Genomic DNA, 23778 nt, shown 5'->3' with positions numbered 1-23778 from the left:
CAACATAATTATTCAATTAAATTTGTTCTAAACTTAGAGTTAATTTGGCAAAATCCTTCCTCGGTGGCATATTCATGTCAACACGTATTAAATTCAGCGCCATCTGTTAGTTTACCAGGGTACTCTATAGTGGTAGCACATATTTGAAGAAAGTTTGCCCCTCCTCCCTAAGTAGCGCCATAAGATTCAGGGGCAAACTTAAGTCAATCGAGTGTTGTGGCTACCCCCCCCCCTTTTAGGGGTTAAATTTTTTATAGCCTATAACCTGGCCGGGGATGTTCTCGACAGATTAGTAAAGTTTGCATCAAAATCCGTTGAGCCGTTTTCACGTGATGCGCGTTCAAATAAACAGACAAACACAAAAATTCTAAAAACTGTTGGAACGTGTTCTGTTATCGATTCTAAGTATCCCCAGCCAACTTTTTTTTGAATATCTTCCATGTACAGACTTTCGACCCTCTTCAGCTTTATTATATGTATAGATTTTTTAATTCTGATAAAAACTGGCCAAGTCAAATCTAACCTACTTTAAGATCTCACATTTTTTTTTAAATAACAGCAATTGTTATAAGTATCATAACGTTATTTTGCTCCTATATATACATATTTGGATTTTGCATAGAACTTGGCACTCATTTACATTTTTGCGGCGAAGCCCACAGCCAAGCATAATTTTTGTATTGAACTTGGCTCTCCTTTTTTACATTTATGTTTTTGGTGGGATATCATTACTTTTTGTAAAGAAAACTAGGCAGGTATTGAGATTTAATGTTTTTTCTTGCGTGTTGGCCGGTTGTTTAGCGCGTATTACAAGTTTTTTGTATGGGGACACCACTTATTTTTTGACTTAAATTTATTTTTATATTTCTGTTATATAGAAAATATAATAATATATATATTGGGATAGTATCAAATATCTGCTTGTAACGGTTCCAACGCTACGATTATTTTTTTTGTGTATGGGGACCCCCCCTATTATTTAACTTTTTTTTTATTTTTAGATTTTTTCCTACGCTTACACACAATAACCGAGCTGGATTCCAAATTTCATCTTTCTAGGTCATCTGGAAGTAGGTTAGGTTTAGGTACTATATGTCAGTCAGTCAGTGCTAAAATTTACGACTTTTTGACCTTCATATCTTTATAACCGTTTGAGCTAACTTCATGAAATTTGGGCTTCTAGATGTCCTTATGAATATAATTAAACACACGTAGTTTTATGTGTTTACGTTAAAGAGGTTTTGAGTTATAGAAGGGTCAAAAGTGGCACCAAGTGGTTCGTGTACACTCGGCGCTGGCTAGCCAGTTCCTTTGCTTGAACTTGGCTTGACACGCTGCCGCGTGTCTAGATCCATAGTGGAGTTGCATTGTGCAGCGGCTGCGCTGCACCGCGAGTTGTGTACATTGCGGTACTAGCAGCGCCATCTGTTGGCGTGTGGTGGTAGTAGTAATACAATATTATTATTTTTTGTCGATCAATTTTTTTTTTAATTCGGACATTGGCATAAAATTAAATGACTTAAGCTTAACGCGAGGTCTACAGCTCACCGAGCCACTAGTATTAAATAGGTATTTGTTGTAAAGAAATTCCAATGGTTTCAGGCTACAGCGATTCTTAGTGAGAAGCGATCCTGAAAAGAAGACAAAACAAACATGAACAAAATAATAATGGCTTCGCATCTACAATATTGAGAGACGCGACTTCGACCTCTGAACGCGACTTGATCCGGCGCGAGCGAGCGAGACGCATGTAATCTATGTATATTAATGCAAGTGTCCTGACTGACTGACTGATTCATCAACGCAGAGCCGAAACTATAAAAGCCAGAAAGTTGAAATTTGCACACTAGATTGCATTTATAAAGTGTACAAGAGATAAGAAGCGATTTTGAGAAATTCAACCCCTAAGGGGGTTTAAAAGGGGACGAAAGTTTGTATGGGGTTAAAGTTTTTTTTAAAAGCTAGAATTTGAAACTTCGTAAAAAGATATATTTGACGGAGGCACGGGTGACGGCAGTGGGCATAGTACCTCAATGTATTACTTCACAGCTAAATTAGTATGCTACCAGTGCATGAAATAAACATTCGAACTCGTTAACCATACTAGTGCCTACTTTATCTCAGTACTAAATGATAAAATGTCAGGTCGCTATTGGGATGCACTCAAATAAAAGGATCATATAGAATCGTTCAAGTCTTTATTCAAGTCAAGCTAGGCCGGCTCCAACCGTACACCTCTGACCCGAGAAGATTTAGCCCTATTTGGGACCGGCAACAAACTCGGCGGGACACATCTTTTCAAAACAACACTTCTTCTCTTTATTTTACAAAAGTAAGCTTCTAATGAAACATAACAAATCAAAATAACACTTGGAATAAAACACTTAGCTAAATGGATAAAGAACGTTGGATTCTAATAAGCTTTCAGAATAATCCTTCAGGTATAAGCCTTCAGGAACGTGGCGAGTTAGGCACGAGGTTGGCTAACGAGTACGTCCGATCTCTAGCGCGGTCCGATCAAGACTGCCCACCAGCGGCGGAGCCTCGCTGCTCCAGTCCTCCCGCTTCAACGTCAAGTTGGTCAACCTGCTTGACCAGTCTACCAACATAACGACAAAAATACCAACTCGTGCCTACCTTCACCCAAGAGAAACCTCTTGACGTTCCGAAGCCTTCTACCTGTCATCTTAGTTCAACAATACGCCAATAGACGGCGTTACTCTCTACGTTATGAATTTCGTTACAACTTCCAAACAGCAAACATTGCTAGTAGCCAAACATTGCTAATCAATTGTGTACAGGCGTCTAAAACTATGAACTGTAACGCTGCAATACGTCCTTCTGGAGTCACGCCCCGACACGGCCGTCCTGCGGTTCACACGTCCCCGTGTGAGCGAGCCGTATCTGAAAAGGAAAATAAATTTGCAACAGTAATTGCTCTAAAGCTCGGCCAACCTGACCATGTGAATAATAATAAAGAGTTGACCATGTCACAAGGTATGATGATTATTATATAAAGCCGCAACCCGAAGATTAATTGACATGATTGTTCTCCCAAAAGGAGGTTCGTGGGGTATTTGACTTTGGTACTGTCGTATAGAGGGCCGCTTGGTGACCTCCAGAAAAATCCGACTTTTGGTCGACCGCTTCCGGTCAGAAAAATGTTGGACGGCCTGACTAAACAGTGGGAGGTAGGTGGGGGGTGCTCGACCAAATGTCCTAGAGGGATCCTGGCAGTTTTTGACGCCGCCATTTCTTTTTCAAAATGCCTATTGCCGCAAAAATGCTTCAATTGTTGGAAAACTGGCCACTCTTATTTTGTATGGCAACTTATAACGGTGCGAGATAGGTGGAAGGTGCTCGACCAAATGTCATAGAGAACCCTGAGGCAAAACAAAGTGCATTTAAAAATTTTCAAAATGACCGACTTTTTTTTTTTAATTTTTTCAAGTTGATCCGAGCGCGCTGAGATTTGGCATGGCAAGATATAGAAGCCTCTAGATTCCAATGAAAAAAAAAATTTTGGAAAAAATCCAAGATGGCGGAAATAATGGTCATTTTAATTTTGTATGGTAACTTTTAAACTGTGCGTGATAGGTGGGGGGTGCTCGACCAAATGTCATAGAGGGCCTCGAGAGAAATAAAACTGCATTTAAAATTTTTCAAAATGGCCGACTTTTTTTTTTTTTTTTTCAAGTTGGTCCGAGCGCGCTGAGATTTGGCATGCCGCGAGCCTGAAGGCCCAAGATTACCATGTGAAAAAATTTTTTTGGAAAAGTCCAAAACGGCGCGGGCACGGGCAAAAGTCAAATTTCCAAGTAGGTTAAGCGAGCCCGAAGGGCGAGCTTCTGGCCGGGAGGCCGAAGGCCGACCCCGCGGAGGGCCGTCAGGCCCGGAGCTTCACTCCGAATGTCCACGCGTGCCCCAACCCCAGTAATTTTGGGCGAGGCCGAAGGCCGAGCTGCGGGAATGACGAACAAAGCAAAATCCTATACAAAAAGTGTGTTAAGCGAGCCCGAAGGGCGAGCTTCAGGCCGGGAGGCCGAAGGCCGACCCCGCCGGAGGGCCGAAGGCCCGGAGCCTCCACCCCGACTCCCAAAACGCGAGGCCGAAGGCCGAGCTGCGTGAATGCAGTTCCCCCAAGCGTTCTACAAAGTCAACTGTCTTGATAAGCGAAGCCGGCGGGCCGAAGGCCCGACGGCGAAGCGTCGAGGCTCGCGAAGGCCGAAGGCCGAGCTCCGCGTAGGGCCGAAGGCCCGAAGCGTTACACGAGAGGGGGAAGTTGGAGCTTAAGACACTTTTACTATTGGGTCGTGTTTAAACTCCAACTTCCCGCTTAAGCCCCGAAGCAAAACCAACCCTCCCAACTGTTTTAATAAGCGAAGCGGCGGGCCGAAGGCCCGACGCTGAGCTTCGAAGCCCAGCGAAGGCCGAAGGCCGAGCTCCGCGTAGGGCCGAAGGCCCGGAGCGTCCCTTACGAGTTTCCAAGCACGCGAGGCCGAAGGCCGAGCTGCGGGAATGAAGTGCTCGCATGCGGACCTTTTCTTTGTAGCAAAAGTACAACTTCATTTCCTTTTCCCTCTGAAAAACAATACTACAGCACAAACAACAACACCAACAACAGCACAAACAACAGCACCAACAACAACAACAACACCAACAACAGCACAAACAACAACACGTGCACCGCGGGGCCCTCGGGCCCCGCGCACAGGGCAAAATCTAGTTGTCTTTATTTTATGACAGTAATGTACAAAAAGTATTCACATGAAAATAACTGACAACAGATAGTTCATTAACCTTAAACATGATACAAAATTACAAGTCTATTTTCTCTCAAACTCTTTGCTTAACTGACCGATATTCCTGGACAATCCTCCAGGGTGACCGAACCTCATGGACAACCCCGGAAGACGACCGACATTAATGGACAATCCTGGGGTAACCGACAGCCACCTTGCCTTAACCAGGTAACTCCGAGGACAACCCCAGGACGACCGACTTTCCTGGACAATTCTCAAGAACGACCGAAATCCATGGACAGTTCCTGAGGATGACCGACATTCCTGGACAATCTCCAAGGGTGACCGAACTCCATGGACAACCCCGGAAGACGACCGACATTACTGGACAATCCTGGGGTAACCGACAGCCACCTTGCCTTAACTAGGTAACTCCGTGGACAACCCCAGGACGACCGACTTTCCTGGACAATCCTCAAGAACGACCGAAATCCATGGACAGTTCCTGAGGATGACCGACATTCCTGGACAATCTCCAAGGGTGACCGAACTCCATGGACAACCTCGGAAGACGACCGACATTACTGGACAATCCTGGGGTAACCGACAGCCACCTTGCCTTAACCAGGTAACTCCGAGGACAACCCCAGGACGACCGACTTTCCTGGACAATCCTCAAGAACGACCGAAATCCATGGACAGTTCCTGAGGATGACCGACATTCCTGGACTATCTCCAAGGGTGACCGAACTCCATGGACAACCCCGGAAGACGACCGACATTACTGGACAATCCTGGGGTAACCGACAGCCACCTTGCCTTAACCAGGTAACTCCGAGGACAACCCCAGGACGACCGACTTTCCTGGACAATCCTCAAGAACGACCGAAATCCATGGACAGTTCCTGAGGACGACCGATACTCCTGGACAATCGTGGGGTAACCGACAGCCACCTTGCCTTAACCCGTTAGCTCCGAGGATAACACCAGGACGACCGATATTCCTGATCAATTCTCAAGGGCGACCGAAATCCATGGACAGCCCCTAAGAAAGACCGACACACATGAACAATCCTCAAGGACGACCGAACCTCCCGGTCAGCCCCTGAGCACAACAACAACCACAGAAACTCGCTCAAGAGTTCCAAACAGAAGCAAAACATCTCAAAATAATCCCAACGAAATGTGAACTGCTCACCAGATCAATAAAGTATGATGCACGCGTCCAAGACAAAGGTGGTGGTGGTGAAGTCCAACCCAAGCACGACGGCTGATGCTTTCCGCCTTGCAGTTGCCGTTGCTGCAGCAGATGGCGAGATGCACGATGTGGTTTATCGTAGCTGGCTGATACTGAAATCATCATTTGCACGGTATCAGTTCCATCGTGTAAGTAGATTAAAATTCAAGGATTACGAGTGTGCTCTAGAAGAGGATACTAAAACATGCTATCAATGGATACAGAACTTAATTCTTTTATTTCAAATTAAAAGTTCAATGAGTGTGTTTTATTTTACTCTATGTATAAACACGTGTTCCACAAGTTAATAAAACTCGTAAAAAAAAACTTACACGAAAAGCGACAGCTAGTTAGTTAAGCTACACTGTTGTTTAGCAATTACACTCTAAATAAAAATCACTAATAAACAATTGGAACGAAACCTGTCCTTTTATTTCCAATGCTCCAGCACAGCAGATACTGCACAGCTGCTTCTGTGTTACAGGCGTGATGGCGTCTCGCATTGTCTCTGCTCAGGTTGCAGCACACTGTAACATTAATTTTCATACGCGTAGCTCATGTTTCCATAGTATGCACGATTTGTGATCTATCACGGCATTACAAGCAATAATTTGTCGCAATTTTATTAATTACTAAACGTAAAGATTACATAATCCTATGCATTGGCAAATCAGCAGGATCAATTTCTAACGGTGCATTGTATTTTCATGAAAAAATTTTTTTGAGGGTAGATGCACAAGTGAGCGATGAAATAATATCACGTCGCGACAGCCAATATTTGGTTTTAATTAACAATATGGATTTCGCATCAAAATAACTTAAGATCACTTAGATTTAAAAGGAATTTAAAAATTAATTGTATTTTCATGAAAAATCAATTATTGAGGGTATATTCACAAGTGAGCGATGAAATAATATCACGTCGTGATAGCTAATACTTGGTTTCAATTAACAGTATGGATTTCAATTCAAAACAAAATAACTCAAGATCGTTTCGATTTAAATGGATTACAAAAATTAATTACAAAGAAACGTAACGATCCCAGAGATGACGTCACGTAACAACCGTTATGCTAGATTGCCTCAATCATAATTCACAATAATTCTCACCAAATAACATAATGAATTGCACTCACCTTTCAATGAAGGTTAGACACGTGAGCTTACCATTACCACGTGTCCAGATTATGGAATGTAGGTTACCAAAACACACGGAAATACACCACGCTCCCAGGTGGCTGTGCAAGCAATCCATGAGGCACGGGATCCCAACTTCTGATGACGGAGGCACGGGCGACGGCAGTGGGCATAGTACCTTAATTAGACGTGCGCGCCGCCGCGGCGCGCCGCCGCCATAAGGAGTCAGCGCGCCGCCGCCGCCGCCGGTAGTTTAAAATTCGCGCCGAATATTTATTTATAAGACAGTATTATGCAGCGTTAAAATATGTAATAGGTTATAGTACGATAAGAAATAGTTGAAAATTATTGCGAGCGCCACTTCCTACGTAACTCACACATTTTAGACGTAAAATACTTACTTAAACATGGCAAAAATTTAGTACGGAAATGTTTTGGTTATATAATTTAATTTCTACTATTTTATGTCGCACCAACATGCATACTAACTATTTCTTATGTGGCAGTATGATTTACATAAAAATGTGTTGTATGTATGGGTAAAACACATTTACAAAGTATAATGTCCAGTGTTTTAACCGTTGTCGATCACACGGCACTTTTGCTAAGTCCAGTATGTTGGACATTGCCAAGTATGCGAAGAGTAAAATTATCAAATATTCTGGTAAATAAATTAAACAGAGGGATGTTAGGTGTTATAAAACGTTTTAAAAAGTCATTACTTGTCGTATTACAACGTAATGAATGAACCAAATAGATAAAAATATATTTACGGATTTTTTTTCCTGTGCGTTCATCAAGACATCAAGAGACAGACCCGATTTCATTAGAGAATTTTCTTACGAAAATATTTATAAAATTGCATGCATTATTGTAAAAACCATTGCTCAGATGTTGCTGCATCCTACGATACCCCGCTAAGTTTAATAAATGACGTCAATGACTGGTAAAATTTTACCACCTACGAGCTTTATAGTTTTTGGAAAAAAAAAATAGGTTTTACTTAAATTCATATTAACATAAGTTGACTTGACATTATCAGTAAGGGTATTTGTAATTAAAAAATGCAATTATTCTATATTGATAAAAAAAAAAGAATTTGACAAAAAAAAACCTTATACACATAAAGTACCTACGGTATGTATACTCGGCAACGTCCAAAATAATGTAAGACGCATAATGTAAGACGTACAGACGTCTTACATTATGCGGCGTATCTTTTTATTTACACCGAACCTGGCAACATCCAACATATTTGACATACCTATGTTTTTTTCGAAACTATTATAAATAGATGATTTTATGTTTTTTCTACAATAAACAACCACATAATAAGATAATAACAAAAAAACATTATACTAACACAGTTTTTTTAGATTTTTTCCCCTTGTCGATTTAAGGGTTAAGCGTGGCTTTTCATTATATACGTTTTAATATTGAAAAGTTGAAAAATCCCACGCCGCCGGCGTTACGCCGCCGCCGTGGATTTTTTCGTGGCGCGCCGCCGCCCGATTTTTTTCGACCGGCGCGCACGTCTAACCTCAATGTATTACTTCACAGCTAAATTTTATTAGTATGCTACCAGTGCATGAAATAAACATTCGAACTCGTTAACCATACTAGTGCCTACTTTATCTCAGTACTAAATGATAAAATATCTAGTCGCTATTGGGATGCACTCAAATAAAAGGATCACATAGAATCGTTCAAGTCTTTATTCAAGTCAAGCTAGGCCGGCTCCAACCGTACACCTCTGACCCGAGAAGATTTAGCCCTATTTGGGACCGGCAACAAACTCGGCGGGACACATCTTTTCAAAACAACACTTCTTCTCTTTATTTTACAAAAGTAAGCTTCTAATGAAACATAACAAATCAAAATAACACTTGGAATAAAACACTTAGCTAAATGGATAAAGAACGTTGGATTCTAATAAGCTTTCAGAATAATCCTTCAGGTATAAGCCTTCAGCAACGTGGCGAGTTAGGCACGAGGTTGGCTAACGAGAACGTCCGATCTCTAGCGCGGTCCGATCAAGACTGCCCGCCAGCGGCGGAGCCTCGCTGCTCCAGTCCTCCCGCCTCAACGTCAAGTTGGTCAACCTGCTTGATCAGTCTACCAACATAACGACAAAAATACCAACTCGTGCCTACCTTCACCCAAGAGAAACCTCTTGACGTTCCAAAGCCTTCTACCTGTCATCTTAGTTCAACAATACGCCAATAGACGGCGTTACTCTCTACGTTATGAATTTCGTTACAACTTCCAAACAGCAAACATTGCTAGTAGCCAAACATTGCTAATCAATTGTGTACAGGCGTCTAAAACTATGAACTGTAACGCTGCAATACGTCCTTCTGGAGTCACGCCCCGACATATTATTAAAATACAAGAAAACTAATTTCAGCGTTTTTGAAAATTCGTCCCCTAAGGTGGTGAAAAAGGGGTTGAAAGTTTGTATGAATATCAAAATTTATTTCGAGTGGTGGACTTGAATCTTTGTATTTAGGAATATTATTAGAAGATAGGAAAAGTAATTTCAGCGTTTTGTAATATTCATCCCCTAACAGGGTTAAAATGGGGTTGAAAATTTTAATCCATTACAAATGCTTTGAAACTTCTTAGAAAGGCATAATAGCCGATTACAAAAAAAAGTGATTGCAACGTTTTTGGAAATTCAACCCCTAAGGGGGTTAAAAAGGGGATGAAAGTTCGTCTTCGGGTGCAAATTTTATTTTAAGCTAGGAACTTGAAACTTTGTAAAAAAGTATCAAGTTCAAATACAAGAAAACTGATTTAAGCGTTTTAGAAAATTCATCCCCCATGGTGGTGAAAAAGGGGTTGAAAGTTTGTATGGATATCATACATTTTTTCGAGCGCGGGACTTGAATCTTTGTATTTGGGGATATTATTAGAAGACAAAAAAAAAAGTCAGCGTTTTGTAATATTCATCCCCTAACAGGATTAAAAAGGGGATGAAAGTTTGTATGGGGTTAAAGTTTTCTTTTGAGCTTGGAATTCGAAACTTCGTAGAAAGATATATTATTAAAATACAAGAAAACTTATTTTAGCGTTTTTGAAAATTCATCCCCTAAGATGGTGAAAAAGGGGTTGAAAGTTTGTATGGATATCAAAAAAAATTTCGAGTGGTGGACTTGAATCTTTGTATTTAGGGATATTATTAGAAGACAAGAAAAGTAATTTAAGCGTTTTGTAAAATTCATCCCCTAACGGGGTTAAAAAGGGGTTGAAAGTTTGAATCCATTACAAATGCTTTGAAACTTCTTAGAAAGACATAATAGCCGATTACAAAAAAAGTTATTACAACGTTTTTGGAAATTCAACCCCTAAGGTGGTGAGAAAGGGGTTGAAAGTTTGTATGGAGATCAGATATTTTGTGAGTGCGGAACTTGAATCTTTGTATAAGGGCATAGGTACCTATTATGAGAATACAAGAAAAGTAATAAGTATTAAGAAAAGCAACCAACATCAAAATCCACTTGACTTAAAACTTCATACAACTTGCTAAAAAAGAAAAGTACTTAATTTCAACATTGCTTTGATATGAAAATTATAGGTACTAAAGATGTAAAATGTTGAAGATAAGATTCCACGCGGACGAAGTCGCGGGCAACAGCTAGTGTTGTATAAGTTTGTATTGGTTGCATGGTGAGGGTGGTTAATTACCTCGGTGGCGATGACCGCCGGGCGGGCGGTCAGATCAGACGCGATCGCTGAGGTACTGGATGAGGCGAAGCGCCGCTTTTTCGGTCTGTGCCTGTGTCTTGATGGCGGCGGGGGTGGTGCATTTCTGCGTGGTGCACTCCGGGCACGCCGGGCACCGCGACGTTGGCGATTGCGTCGGTGCCGTTGTCGTCGTGAATATTTTCCGCTTTTCGCTCATCACGTACACGATACAGTAGAACATAACTGGAAACGGATAAAACATCTCAGTATTTATTTACAGAAAAACCAAGAACACTAAGAACGTCACTCATTTAAACTTTGACGGTTCTTACACAATTTACACATTATTATTTACTTTAAAGGAATTTACGTCTACGCGTTTAAGTCCCGTTAAAGTAAACAATAACGTGAAAAGCAAATGGTAGGATGTTTTGAGCCATGGCACATCTAGACACGCGGCAGTGTGTCAAGCCAAGTTCAAAAGAAAAAAGAACTGGCGAGGCAGCGGCTGTGTGTTATCTAGACACGCGGCAGCGTGTCAAGCCAAGTTCAAGCAAAGGAACTGGCTAGCCAGCGCCGAGTGTGATATTACACGAACCACTTGGTGCCACTTTTGACCCTTCTATAACTCAAAACCTCTTTAACGTAAACACATAAAACTACGTGTGTTTAATTATATCCATAAGGACATCTAGAAGCCCAAATTTCATGAAGTTCGCTCAAACGGTTATAAAGATATGAAGGTCAAAAAGTCGTAAATTTTAGCACTGACTGACTGACATATAGTACCTAAACCTAACCTACTTCCAGATGACCTAGAAGGATGAAATTGGGAATCCAGCTTGGTTATTGTGTGTAAGCGTAGGAAAAAATCTAAAAATAAAAAAGTAAAAAAATAGCGGGGGCTCCCCATACAAAAAAATAATAATTGTAGCGTTGGAACCGTTACAAGCAGATATTTGAAACTATCCCAATATATGTATTATTATATTTTCTATATAACAGAAATATAAAAATAAATTTTAGTCAAAAAATAAGTGGTGTCCCCATACAAAAAACTTGTAATACGCGCTAAACAACCGGCCAACACGCAAGAATAAACATTAAATCTCAATACCTGCCTAGTTTTCTTTACAAAAAGTAATGATATCCCGCCAAAAACATAAATGTAAAAAAGGAGAGCCAAGTTCAATACAAAAATTATGCTTGGCTGTGGGCTTCGCCGCAAAAATAATGGAGATGTAAATGAGTGCCAAGTCCTATGCAAAATCCAAATATGTATTTATAGGAGCAAAATAACGTTATGATACTTATAACAATTGCTGTTATTTAGAAAAAATGTGAGATCTTAAAGTAGGTTAGATTTGACTTGGCCAGTTTTTATACGTATTAAAATATATATATATATATATATGTATGTCGATTACTGATGGTCCTAAAGGCGGTGGGCGCGTGGGGGTAGTACGATAATGTATTACTTCACAGCTAAACCACTATGCTACCATTGCTACCAGTGCATGAAATAAACATTAGGACTCGTTAACCATACTAGTGCCTACTATACTTCAGTACTAAATGTTTAAAAGAACTAATTGCTATGTTTAACTCAAGGGAGCGATATGAAAGTAAAAAGAAACCGTTTAAATCTTTATTCAAGTCAAACTAGGCCGGCTTCAACCCTACATATCGGACCTGAGAAGATTTAGCCCTATATGGGACCGGCAACAAACTCAGAGGGACAAATCTTTTCAAAACAAGTTAAAACAACACATAACACATCATTTCTTTATTTCACAAAAGTAAGCTTCTAATGAAACATAAGAAATCAAAATAACACTTGAAATAAAACACTTAGCTAAATGGTTAAAGAACGCGGGATTCTATAAGCTATCAGAATAATCCTTCAGGTATAAACCTTCAGGAACGTAGCGAGTTAGGCACGTGGTTGGCTAACGAGTACGTCCGATCTCTAGCGCGGTCCGATCAAGAAGAACTACCAGCGGCGGAGCCTCTCCGCTCCCGCCTCAGTCAAGTTGGCAAACCTGCTCGACCAGTCTACCAACATACCGACAAAAAGCCAACTCGTGCCTACGCTCACTCGAGAGAAACCTCTCGACGTTCCAAAGCCTTCTACCTGTCATCTCAGTTCAACAACACGCCAATAGATGGCGTCACTCTCTACGCAACTTTATTTCAACAATGCGCCAATAGACGGAGTTACTCTCTACACAACTTTATTTATTTTGTTACAACCAAAATAATACGTAGCTCAACATTTGCTAATCGATTTTATACAGGCGTCTAAAATAATGAACTATAACGCATGGTATAATAATATACTCCGCCTGGTACTCTATTCCGAGATTCGCGTATGACCTAACTGACACGGGTCTACGTCATCATGCTGTTTACAGGTTCTCAAACTTTAAAATGTGGGAGAATTTTAACCAACGGTGAAAATTATTTTAACGGCATTAATTTTAAGTTATTCATGTAGAAACATAGTAAAATAAAACAAATCTAATGTATTAAATTAAACTTTATTTATCTATACAAGACAAACGTTTGAAAAACTAATTCACAGTGACACATTAATTACCAAGCTTACGACGTGAAAAGTTTGGAAAACACTGCGACTGCTGACACTGAGCGAGAAGGAAATAACAATTAACGCGCGTTCGACAAGGATGACGGTCAGGGCATGAAGTTATCTAGATCCGAATTGTCAAATGTGACAGCGCTATCCTGTGTTACCAGTAATGTAAACAGAATTACCCGAACGTCTGAAATTTCTTTCGTGAATCGGAAGATATTGCTAACGAATAATTAAAAATGACGTGTTATTGTAAAATTTAAGATAAAATACATATCAATGAAAATTATAAAATTATAATGAAATATTTTAACTTATTAACCATAGGTATAATGTACCCATGTAACATGTTATGTTGAAATAAAGTGGCAATGTTATTGTGACGTAGGCCCGTGTCACTCTGGGAATAGAAGACCATGTTTTATTAGACCATGCTATAACGCTGCAATACGTCTTTCTGGTGTCAGGGTACGACATGTATATATACATAAATAACTTTATAAAATGACTGTATGTAATGAAAACTGGCCAAGTCAAATCTAACCTACTTTAAGATCTCACATTTTTTTTACATAACAGCAATTGTTATAAAGTATCATAACGTTATTTTGTTCCTATAAATACATATTTGGATTTTGCATAGAACTTGGCACTCATTTACATCCCCATTATTTTTGCGGCGAAGCCCACAGCCAAGCATAATTTTTGTATTGAACTAGCTTGGCTCTCCTTTTTTACATTTATATTTTTGGTGGGATAGGTATTACACGAACCATTTGGAGCCACTTTTAACCCCTACGTAACCAGTGCGTAACTCATAATCTATTAAACATTAAGCCTCCTCCACACTCGTGCTCGAATAGCGGCGCGAAGCCGCGAACGCGAGTGTGGAGTCGATTTTCGCAGACAGCGAAATCGACTCCACACTCGCGTTCGCGGCTTCGCCCGCGATTCACGCGCATAGTCTGGAGGGGGCTTTAAACATATGTGTTCATTTATGACTTATGACACCTTAAAGGCTAACTATTAGAACCCCAAATTTCATGAATATAGCTCAACCGGTTGTTAAGATACAAACATCTAAAAATCGGGATTTTTCTCACCAACTCATGTACCGACCTATCATCAAAAACCTAAAGCGGCCCACTGATTAACAGTCCGCCGGACGGTATCGGCCTGTCAGTTGTTCGGAACTGTCAAAATTTTGTTCTAACTGACAGGCCGATACCGTCCGGCGGACTGTTAATCAGTGGGCCCCTTAACCCACTTCCAGAAGACCTAGCAAGTTGAAATTTGACATCCAGCCTGTTAATTGAATGATTAAGAAACTTAGATAGATAATGAAACTGTATTTATTAAGATGTGTAAAATACACGTACACCATTTAATCACCAGTTTTAGAACCATAAACAAACTCACGTACAGGGCAATAACCGCGAAAATCGAAGTTCGCAAATTGCAGGCATTTTTCTCTGTCACTCTAATTACGCCTTCATTGGAGTAAAAGAGACAGATCTCCGCAATTTGCGAATTTCGGTTTTAGCGGTAGCCCCTCAGATCCTAGCATTCCATAGATACTAGCTTCGAAAATTGGCACTTTTGTGTCCGCACCTCCTGATTTGATCGGGCAATCGAATCAGCGAGCCAAATTGCCGTTTGAATCCGCACCTCCTGATTCGATCGGGCAATTTAATCAGATTGGCGAAAAATTGACTAATAAGGATACGCCTTAAAGTTCAGGATTTGTCTGGGCTAGTTTTTATACCAAAAAATCGGGCAAGTGCGAGTCAGACTCGCGCACGAAGGGTTCCGTACCATATAAAAAAAAAAAACAAAAAAAAAGCAAAAAAAAAACGGTCACCCATCCAAGTACTGACCACTCCCGACGTTGCTTAACTTTGGTCAAAAATCACGTTTGTTGTATGGGAGCCCCATTTAAATCTTTATTTTATTCTGTTTTTAGTATTTGTTGTTATAGCGGCAACAGAAATACATCATCTGTGAAAATTTCAACTGTCTAGCTATCACGGTTCGTGAGATACAGCCTGGTGACAGACGGACGGACGGACGGACGGACGGACGGACGGACGGACGGACAGCGAAGTCTTAGTAATAGGGTCCCGTTTTACCCTTTGGGTACGGAACCCTAAAAACTAAATTTTAGAAAAGTAAAGGCTGTAACAGACTATAGCACCGCACCGCGACCTTGGAGCAGTTCTAGGAATAGCTCGTACTGGCGTGGGCTTCCACACTATCGCACCGAACCGTCAAAACGGTGCGATCCTAGCTTACAGACTGCCGCACACGTGCGCCAGTGTTGCCAAGTGTCCCATATTTCTGTGTTATTCAACGAATTTTTGCAATGGCATCCCTTAAGATTGAATTTAAATTAATGTGGCTCCATTTTTTTAGAGGTAGATGAAGGGCGTGAGGTAATATAATGCACCTTTTTTCATGAAAATCTTAAAAAATCTGTGTCTTTTAAAGCACTGCTTCCGCATTTTTGTTATTTCATCGACTGGCTACATTGCCGTCCACTGTCATCATTTGAAAATGACAGCTGTCAATCGGTGCGATGGAGCTTACACACTAGGGAAATTGGTACGGAGCGCACCAGTATTATTATTCCACTGTCATAATTTGAAAATGACAGCTGTCAAACGGTGCGATGCAGCTTACACACTAGGGAAATTGGTGCGGAGCGCACCAGTATTATTATTACCTGTCAGTTGGTGCGACGTGCATGCCCACCGCACCGCTATTAATAATAATTATGTACGATGGAAGCTTAAACACTATCGATAAATAGTCCGCACCGCACCAAGGTCGCGGTCCGGTGCGATAGTCTGTTACTACTTTAACATTGGAGAAATAATATAGCGTGTACGTAAAAATACATTTATGTTTTTGATGGGATTAAATTTAATGAAACATATCTGTTTAATGCTACAGCGCACAGCGCGCACTCCGTACAATACAAAGCATGGTTCAGACCGGAACAAAGAGTACTGAACCCCTTGGAAGTAAGTTGACGCCTCGTGTGAGTGAGGTGAGACACTAAGCCCCCATTCGCACGACAGCTTTTTCAACGCGCGTTAAAAAAGCGCTTGAATCTGTCCAAGCTCTAAATTCGACTTAACGACCAAGGGTTAAAGTCGAAAATCCAACAACGCTTGATAAAAAGCGCCACCGCTATCGTGTGAATACATACATGGTTATCCATTTGTGTCATTCAAACGCTTTTTTAACGCGCGTTGAAAAAGCTGCCGTGCGAACGGGGCCTTACACAGGTAGAAGATGATGGCGACGGTGGCGAAGACGGAGCGCATGGGCTGTATGTTGAGCGCCCACACGGATCCCGTGAGCACCACGTACATGGTGACCAGCATCACCGGCACGTACACGCACGAGTACCAGATCCAGATGTCGTACAGCCACTCGTCCTCCTGCAACACGAGAACCATGCACGCCAGGTGCAGGCGCACGGTGCAAGCGCAGGCGCGGCGAACGAAACTCACCACTCAAAACTAAATATTCTTGCAACTGATGTTCCAAGGGTCGTTTAGTGAAGAAAGTTGTTTGGGCATCGATAAAAAGCCGTATACCTAGGTATTCTTTTTGGTGTTTTGTACTAGGTATACGTAGATATAATCAGTGATTCTCATTTTGATATTTTAGACCTTATTTATTTTTTAAGCATCATGTTAGGAAACTGTTGTGAGCTCGCGAGGAGAGGAAAGCGACGAACTAATCCCATAAGTCCTATATATGTTGGAAGGTCTCCGGATTGGAACTTGGAAAGTCAGATGGCAGTCGCTTTTTGTTTCGAAATATAAAACCTACGCCAATTATTGAAGATTAGTTGCCAAGCGGACCCCAGGATCCCGAGAGCCGTGGCTAAACCGGGATAACGCAAGGGAGATTATGGTGAGATCTTATCTACATAATAGACAACGGTAATGTAGGTAAGTAGGTATATTAGTATATTTGTCAAATAGTATAAGTATGTATGTACCCAGACAGTCAGCAGCAGAGTTAGAGTGACTCTTCCTGGATATGTTGCAGTTGAGGGAGGGAGGGGGCAACTATCTCTGAAGCTGACTGCACGTTACCAGTACGGCTCCAAATATGAGTCCCACGCCGACGATGCTCCAGAAGGCCGTGAACATCCCGAGCCGCCGGTACATCAGCAGGTGCGGGATGTGGCACAGCGAGTGCACCTGCGACACACACACACACATGGAAAGCGAAACGAAACTATCATTTTCTCCAATATGCTCGGAAATGTTTACCTAATTGTAGCAAAAATAGTACGGGAAGTGCTTCGTTATTGTCAAACTCTAATTTAAATAAATCAAACTATCGCTGTCCTGTTCTAGCGGACGGGAAGTAAAAAAACACTACAGTTAATAACTTATTACTGTAGTGTTTTTTACTTTTTTTAAATAAAAAACGCAAACAGCCAAGTATTTATATATTTATATATGTATTCTTTCTTTCTTTCTTTCTTTCTTTCTATTATAGCCGCGAGCCGCGTCTGCACGACCCGAACAGCTATCATTTCAAGCTATAGGATAGAGTGAGATAGTAAGATAAACGACCTTACTTGTCTCGTTCTTACAAGACCGTTGTGCTCGTGTATGATCGTGCGAATACTGCTTAATAAAATCAAAGATTATTTTTATATTTTTTTAAGGATCTCATCCGTGTTCATAAAGCTTATATAGTTAGGACTTTCTCATTTCAAACATAGACAGAGAGAATCATACTATCTTTGTCTTACACTAGTACTAGCACCCAAAAGAAAAGGATTATGGGTATAGTTTTGCTGGTTCTTACTGACTGACACATTGGTTTGACCAACTATATTGCACAATTATATTGAATGAACGAATATTGAATGGTACTGAATGGCAGAATAAGTTTGTGCCTTTAAGTTTTTCTGTTCATTCATACCTACATTGCGCTCGACCAAATCACAAATGTATGAACGACCTTGATTTGCCAGTAGCCGTGCCCCACACCGCTTGCGTCCAGTCCGCGTCTTAACATAGGTATTATAGACAATCTAAGTGCATACATGCAACTTTCTGTACCTAAGTTATTGTGTTCCAATTTTATTCCAGTAAGTAATATGTTAAATAATAATAATAACCCCGCGTAGGGTTGCCATACGTCCGGATTTGTCCGGACATGTCCGGATTTTTGACCCTTTGTCCGGATTGCGGCCGGACTTGGCATGTGTCCGGATTTTTAGGAATGAGCTTATAAAAATAAAAATTGCGGGGAGGGGGCTACGGGATCGGGCGAAGGGAAAGGGAAAAGTAGATCCACGATACAGTACACCGCAGAGAGCAGCGCGCCGCCGGGGCGTCGTTCAAGCTACGCCAAATCTCTGCTACAAGAAATGTCCGGATTTTTAGGGTGATGTCCGAATTTTTATCAGGACATTTAATTCTTCCATATGGCAACCCTAACCCCGCGGGGACAGCTTATGGCGAGCTGACGATGAGTAGCGACACAGCGGACCCCTATACCAGAGGGCACTTTCACCTGGCCCTCGCCTCTGTGTTTGCCTTCACCGGCCGGCCAGATTGGAGTCGCAACTCGCAAGAGTGGGCCTATGGCCCTATGCTCCAGGTTGGAAGTGTAAAATGTCATAACTCCGGCGGCCTGCTGAACGGATAGCGGGATCTGGCTACCGCAGACTCACCTCTCGACAACCTCACAGCCAGTCCAAAGTGTCGCCCTGTTGTCGCACTGTGCGTGCGGCCATTGCGGGGCCCACTCAATGAGTTGGCGAGTCACCGCCTGTCGTTCACAATTTCGAGACTAACTGTCATGGCAGGTGTCTGCTAGTCTCCTCCCATAGCCCATTATCCAATCCAATCCAGTCCATCCAAGTTGAAATCAATAACCTATGATCTTAGATCCCATCGCACCACAAAAGTGCTGCACTGCAATAGTCTTTGCACCTAGCGGGGACCATCTCCGGATCTATCATGTTGTGCGCTCGGGGATGGTATCCGCGACGTGTATCCCTTGCTTTAGATTAAATTGTCTTAAAGGGCCTCTGTGCGCTGTTGGCTTCGGTCCCACGCACGCCTCCCAAAGGTCCGGGACCCCTTGGTCCCGAGATATGGAAAAGACATACAAATAATAATAATTCAGCCTATATACGTCCCACTGCTGGGCACAGGGGAGGTCCTCATGCGCGAGAGGGCTTGGGCTAATATATAAAATTGTTAATTGCAAAGGTGTGCACAACGAATAGCGATAACTCTTTAAAGAACCGGCTACATACTGTATATTATTATTAGGTATGGTTACGTTTATAATTATAATATCCTTCTTTGTATCAAACCACAAACCGCCGCCTTTCAGTTTAAAACCTTTCAGTTCTATTTAATGCCGATAACGGTAAAATTTTAAATGTAGCCTCCAAGATTCGACCTAAATCGGATACATAAGTACTGTTAACAATGGTCGTAAGTAGTTGGCTCGTAGGATAAAATAGGCAGGTGAGATAGTATAGTATAGTAGTAAGTAGGTACGTACTATGCTGATCGTGCCCACGAAGATGGTGGCGCCGGGCTTGGCGATGGAGAGAGGCGGGTGGAAGTACCAGTCCAGCGTCCAGTCGCGCCACGCGTCGGTTTCATTAGTGTTAGTAGTGTTAGCCATCGCTCCTGGATTTTCCTCCCTGGATATAAAAAAAATGTATGGAATTTGTTTTTCGCATAGTGCTTATACGGGTGAACAAAAAATAAGTGCATTCCCGTTGCCAGTAAAAGATGCTCAGTATAATCCCAAAATCTCCCTGGCAACGGGAATGCACTTATTTTTTTGGCCATCCTGTACAATAATTAAAAAACCGAAAAAAGTCAAACGAAGAGGCATAGCTATGGCTAATTAATACACATAATATGTAGGTATGCATCAAATTTGGCATGTAATTTATTTTCCATAATGTCAGAGAGATAGTGGGGGACTACATTTGTGGAGAAGCGGTCGTCCCTTTCCTATTAAAGAGGAAATCCTTATGGTCTAAGATCCGGTAGGATATATGGTCGACTCAACCTACAGACTTAGGCCTCATTCTCATGGGCGCTTTTTCAACGCGCGTTAAATAAGCGTTTGAGGTGCGTTTGAGTGATACAAATGGATACATGTGTATTTATTCACACGATGGCGGTAGCGCTTTATATCAAGCGTTGTTGGATTTTCGACTTTAAGCCGTGGTCGTTAAATTGAATTTAGCGTATGGACAGATTCAAGGGTTTTTTTAAGGCGCGTTATAAAGCGCTCGTGCGAATGGGGCCTTTAGGGCCAGTTGTGTACTTTCCTATACTTAAAATAAATTATTTCACACTGTGCACGAAATAAAGCACCAGATCATTATTATAAAAACATAGATAGTTATTTTTAAACACAATTTCTATTTAATAAATCGGATGTAAGTATAAAAAGTAGGTGAGTTGACTGTGACGTCACGTTCACGTTTCCATAAATATATATTCCATATTAGCAAATCGTTTTGACAGTTCTAAAAAAGAAGCTGATTAGACTAGTAGGAAAGTAGCCAATTATATCCACATTAAGGCCCCTGTACACAATGGGCCAGAGTGGGCCAGTCTGGGGGACGCATTTATGCGTTAGAGGGAGCAAGTGATATTGCTATCTCATTCTACCGCATGGCTGCGTCCTGCGTCCCTTGGACTGGCCGGCGCTGGCTCATTGTGTACAGGGGCGTTTACAATTGCTATCGGGCCCGAGCAAGAGTCGTTTTCCGTTTCACGCGGAATATCAGCACATCTTTAACAATATTTGACGTATAAAAATACTTTATCTTTAATTGCCAAAAATGTTCAATGTTTGATATTTTTCAAATTAACCATTATGAAATATTGTGTTTCAAATATTGTTAACAATGTGCTGATATTTGGTGAAAGGAAAACGGAACACTCATGCTCGGAGCCGACATCGTTCGATAGCTAGGTGGATGTAATGGGCCCATAAATTGCATACTCGTACTAATTAAGTAATTAGGCTTTATTACCCGCAAAAAACTGGACGTCAGTGGGAAACAGCTCTTACAGGCAAAACGTAGTTGTACCCAGTTATTAATATATATATATAATAGGGAACAAATAACAAATATTACATAATTGCAACAAAAATTCCCCCTAAACGACACGGCCAGCTTTTACATTTGCTTATTGTATGAGCTCGAAGTAAGAACTAAGAATTTAGGAAAGGCTTTAAAGAAAACTAAATATTGATTGATTTGTACGAATGCGGTGAAAAAAACTAAGTAATTTGGTAATGAATGACAGAACGAAATGACATTCGCATGACAGGAGGTTTCGTACAACCAAGTACAACGTTATAAGTGTTATAACCGCGAAAATCGAAATTCGTAAATTTTGAGCAACTATCCCTGTCACTTTATTTGACACCATAATTGGAGTAAAAGAGAAAGGTGCCTGTAATTTACGAATTTAGATGTTCGCGGTAGACCCTCAGATCTAGCGTCAAGCATCATTCTAGATCTGTGGCGACCATAGACTAGCTTTTAGGGTTCCCTAACCAAAATGGCCAACGAAAACCTTATAGAAGAGTTAAAATTGATTGTAATAGGGAAGTAAAATCTAAGATAAAAACTTGCCCACTGGTTTGGTCGCCGAAAAGAGAAGAGGGCGTGTTCTAGAGAGGTGTATATATATAATTATGTTTCTGGACTGTACGGTTTCTGGGCTATAACCGCGAAAATCGAAGTTCGTCAATAGGGAATATTAGGCAAAGATCTACGTAGGTGGCACCTTTGTGGCACATACAGTAAGGCCCCGTTCCCATGGCAGCTTTTTCGACGCGCATTAAAAAAGCGTTTGAATGACACAACTGGATAACCATGTAAATTATGTATATGTATTCATACGAAGGCGGTTTTTAAGCGCGGCGCTTTTTTATCGAGCACTGTTCGATTTTCGGCGTTGTTTTGAGCGTTGGCCGTTAATTGAATTGATCATACGGAACTCCGTGTATCTGTTCTCACAAGCGTTAAAAAAGCGCCGGCGCTGCTGTCAGTTGGCTGTCAAGTGTCAATTTTTGGTGTCAATCGTCAAAATTATTATTAGTTTCACCTTAAAAATGACAACTTATGATTACTAATTCCTGAAATATTAAAGCTATATTCAAATAATACGTCGTAATAGCAAATAAAGTAAGCTTTGCTGAGATGCGTAGGTACGTGGCAGGTGGCAGTACGACTCACAAGTAATTTTTAAGCGTTCATATGAACACAAATATTAGAAACGGTAAAAAAGCGCCAACGTCGGGTTTTAACGCAATGCTTTTTAAGCTGTCGTGCGAATGGGGCCTAAACAAACCACATTGACACATCACACGTCACGTCAATCACATGGTCTACCGCGAAACAAGAAAATCAAAATTTCGTTATCTAATCTCTCCATCACCCTTGCATATTCGAGCGATAAAGACTAAATTTCAATTTTCGCGTTTACCGGTAGGCCCTTTGTTAACAAACCGCCTTGATGCATCAATGTCATATTTTATTGTCTGTGAAAACTTGTCAAAAAACAGTTTAAGGCACAGTATGTATAAGTTAGTCTATGAATTTACTGAGTCGGTAGTGCTGCACTCTGGCGGCAGAACATTGCAGTAATATCTCCTATTGCGGGCATTTTTCTCCGTCACTCTAGTTACGTCTTAATGAGAGTAAAAGAGAAAGATCCCCGCAATTTACGAATTTCGGTTTTCGCGGTAGGCCCCCTGGTCACTGAATCGTCAAACGTCAATATTACCGCATTATGTACCTACGGCAAAGAGTAAAGTAAGGCCCCATTCGCACGGCAGCTTAAAAAGCGTTGCGTTAAAACCCGACGTTGGCGCTTTTTAGGGTTCCGTACCCAAAGGGTAAAACGGGACCCTATTACTAAGACTTCGCTGTCCGTCCGTCCGTCCGTCCGTCCGTCCGTCTGTCACCAGGCTGTATCTCACGAACCGTGATAGCTAGACAGTTGAAATTTTCACAGATGATGTATTTCTGTTGCCGCTATAACAACAAATACTAAAAACAGAATAAAATAAAGATTTAAGTGGGGCTCCCATACAGCAAACGTGATTTTTGACCAAAGTTAAGCAACGTCGGGCGTGATCAGTACTTGGATGGGTGACCGTTTTCTTTTTGAATTTTTTTCCGTTTTTTTTTTTGCATTATGGTACGGAACCATTCGTGTGCCAGTCCGACTCGCACTTTCCCGGGATTTTTTACTGTTTCTAATATTTGTGTTCATATGAACGCTTAAAAATCACTTGCGAGTCGTACTGCCACTTACGCATCTAAGCAAAGCCATACTTTA

At 41.3% G+C, this 23778-nt stretch overlaps 1 protein-coding gene across 3 annotated transcripts; it reads right to left on the bottom strand.

Annotated features, from left to right (window-relative positions):
• Positions 1-1487: 1487 nt before the first annotated feature.
• On the bottom strand, positions 1488-21717 carry LOC134795715 (uncharacterized). Of its 3 annotated transcripts, none has more exons than XM_063767663.1 (6): positions 21456-21717; positions 19955-20099; positions 17509-17616; positions 16683-16842; positions 10804-11046; positions 1488-1631 (listed from the first exon to the last, which is right to left on the bottom strand). In XM_063767663.1, exons 2-5 carry the CDS (start codon positions 20078-20080, stop codon positions 10838-10840), a joined length of 603 nt encoding a protein of 200 aa, XP_063623733.1. In that variant the 5' UTR covers positions 20081-20099; positions 21456-21717; the 3' UTR covers positions 1488-1631; positions 10804-10837. The 3 variants fall into 3 exon arrangements, with proteins under 3 accessions (XP_063623733.1, XP_063623732.1, XP_063623734.1); XM_063767662.1 differs by having other exon boundaries at positions 21561-21717; XM_063767664.1 differs by lacking the exon at positions 17509-17616 and having other exon boundaries at positions 21561-21717.
• Between the last annotated feature and the right edge of the window lie 2061 nt (positions 21718-23778).

The sequence above is a fragment of the Cydia splendana genome, chromosome 12, assembly GCF_910591565.1.
Source record: "Cydia splendana chromosome 12, ilCydSple1.2, whole genome shotgun sequence".
NCBI lineage: Eukaryota > Metazoa > Arthropoda > Insecta > Lepidoptera > Tortricidae > Cydia > Cydia splendana.
The sequence above is the reverse complement of the archived record's forward strand: the minus strand, read 5'-3'. Positions and strand labels throughout refer to the sequence as shown.

Excerpts from the sequence above, each read along its gene's own strand:
- LOC134795715 (XM_063767662.1), bottom strand. Across the intron at positions 17,617-19,954 it reads TCGTGGGCACGATCAGCATA|GTGCACTCGCTGTGCCACAT; the intron begins GTACGTACCTAC and ends TGTGTGTCGCAG. Across the intron at positions 16,843-17,508 it reads TCATATTTGGAGCCGTACTG|GAGGACGAGTGGCTGTACGA; the intron begins GTAACGTGCAGT and ends CTCGTGTTGCAG.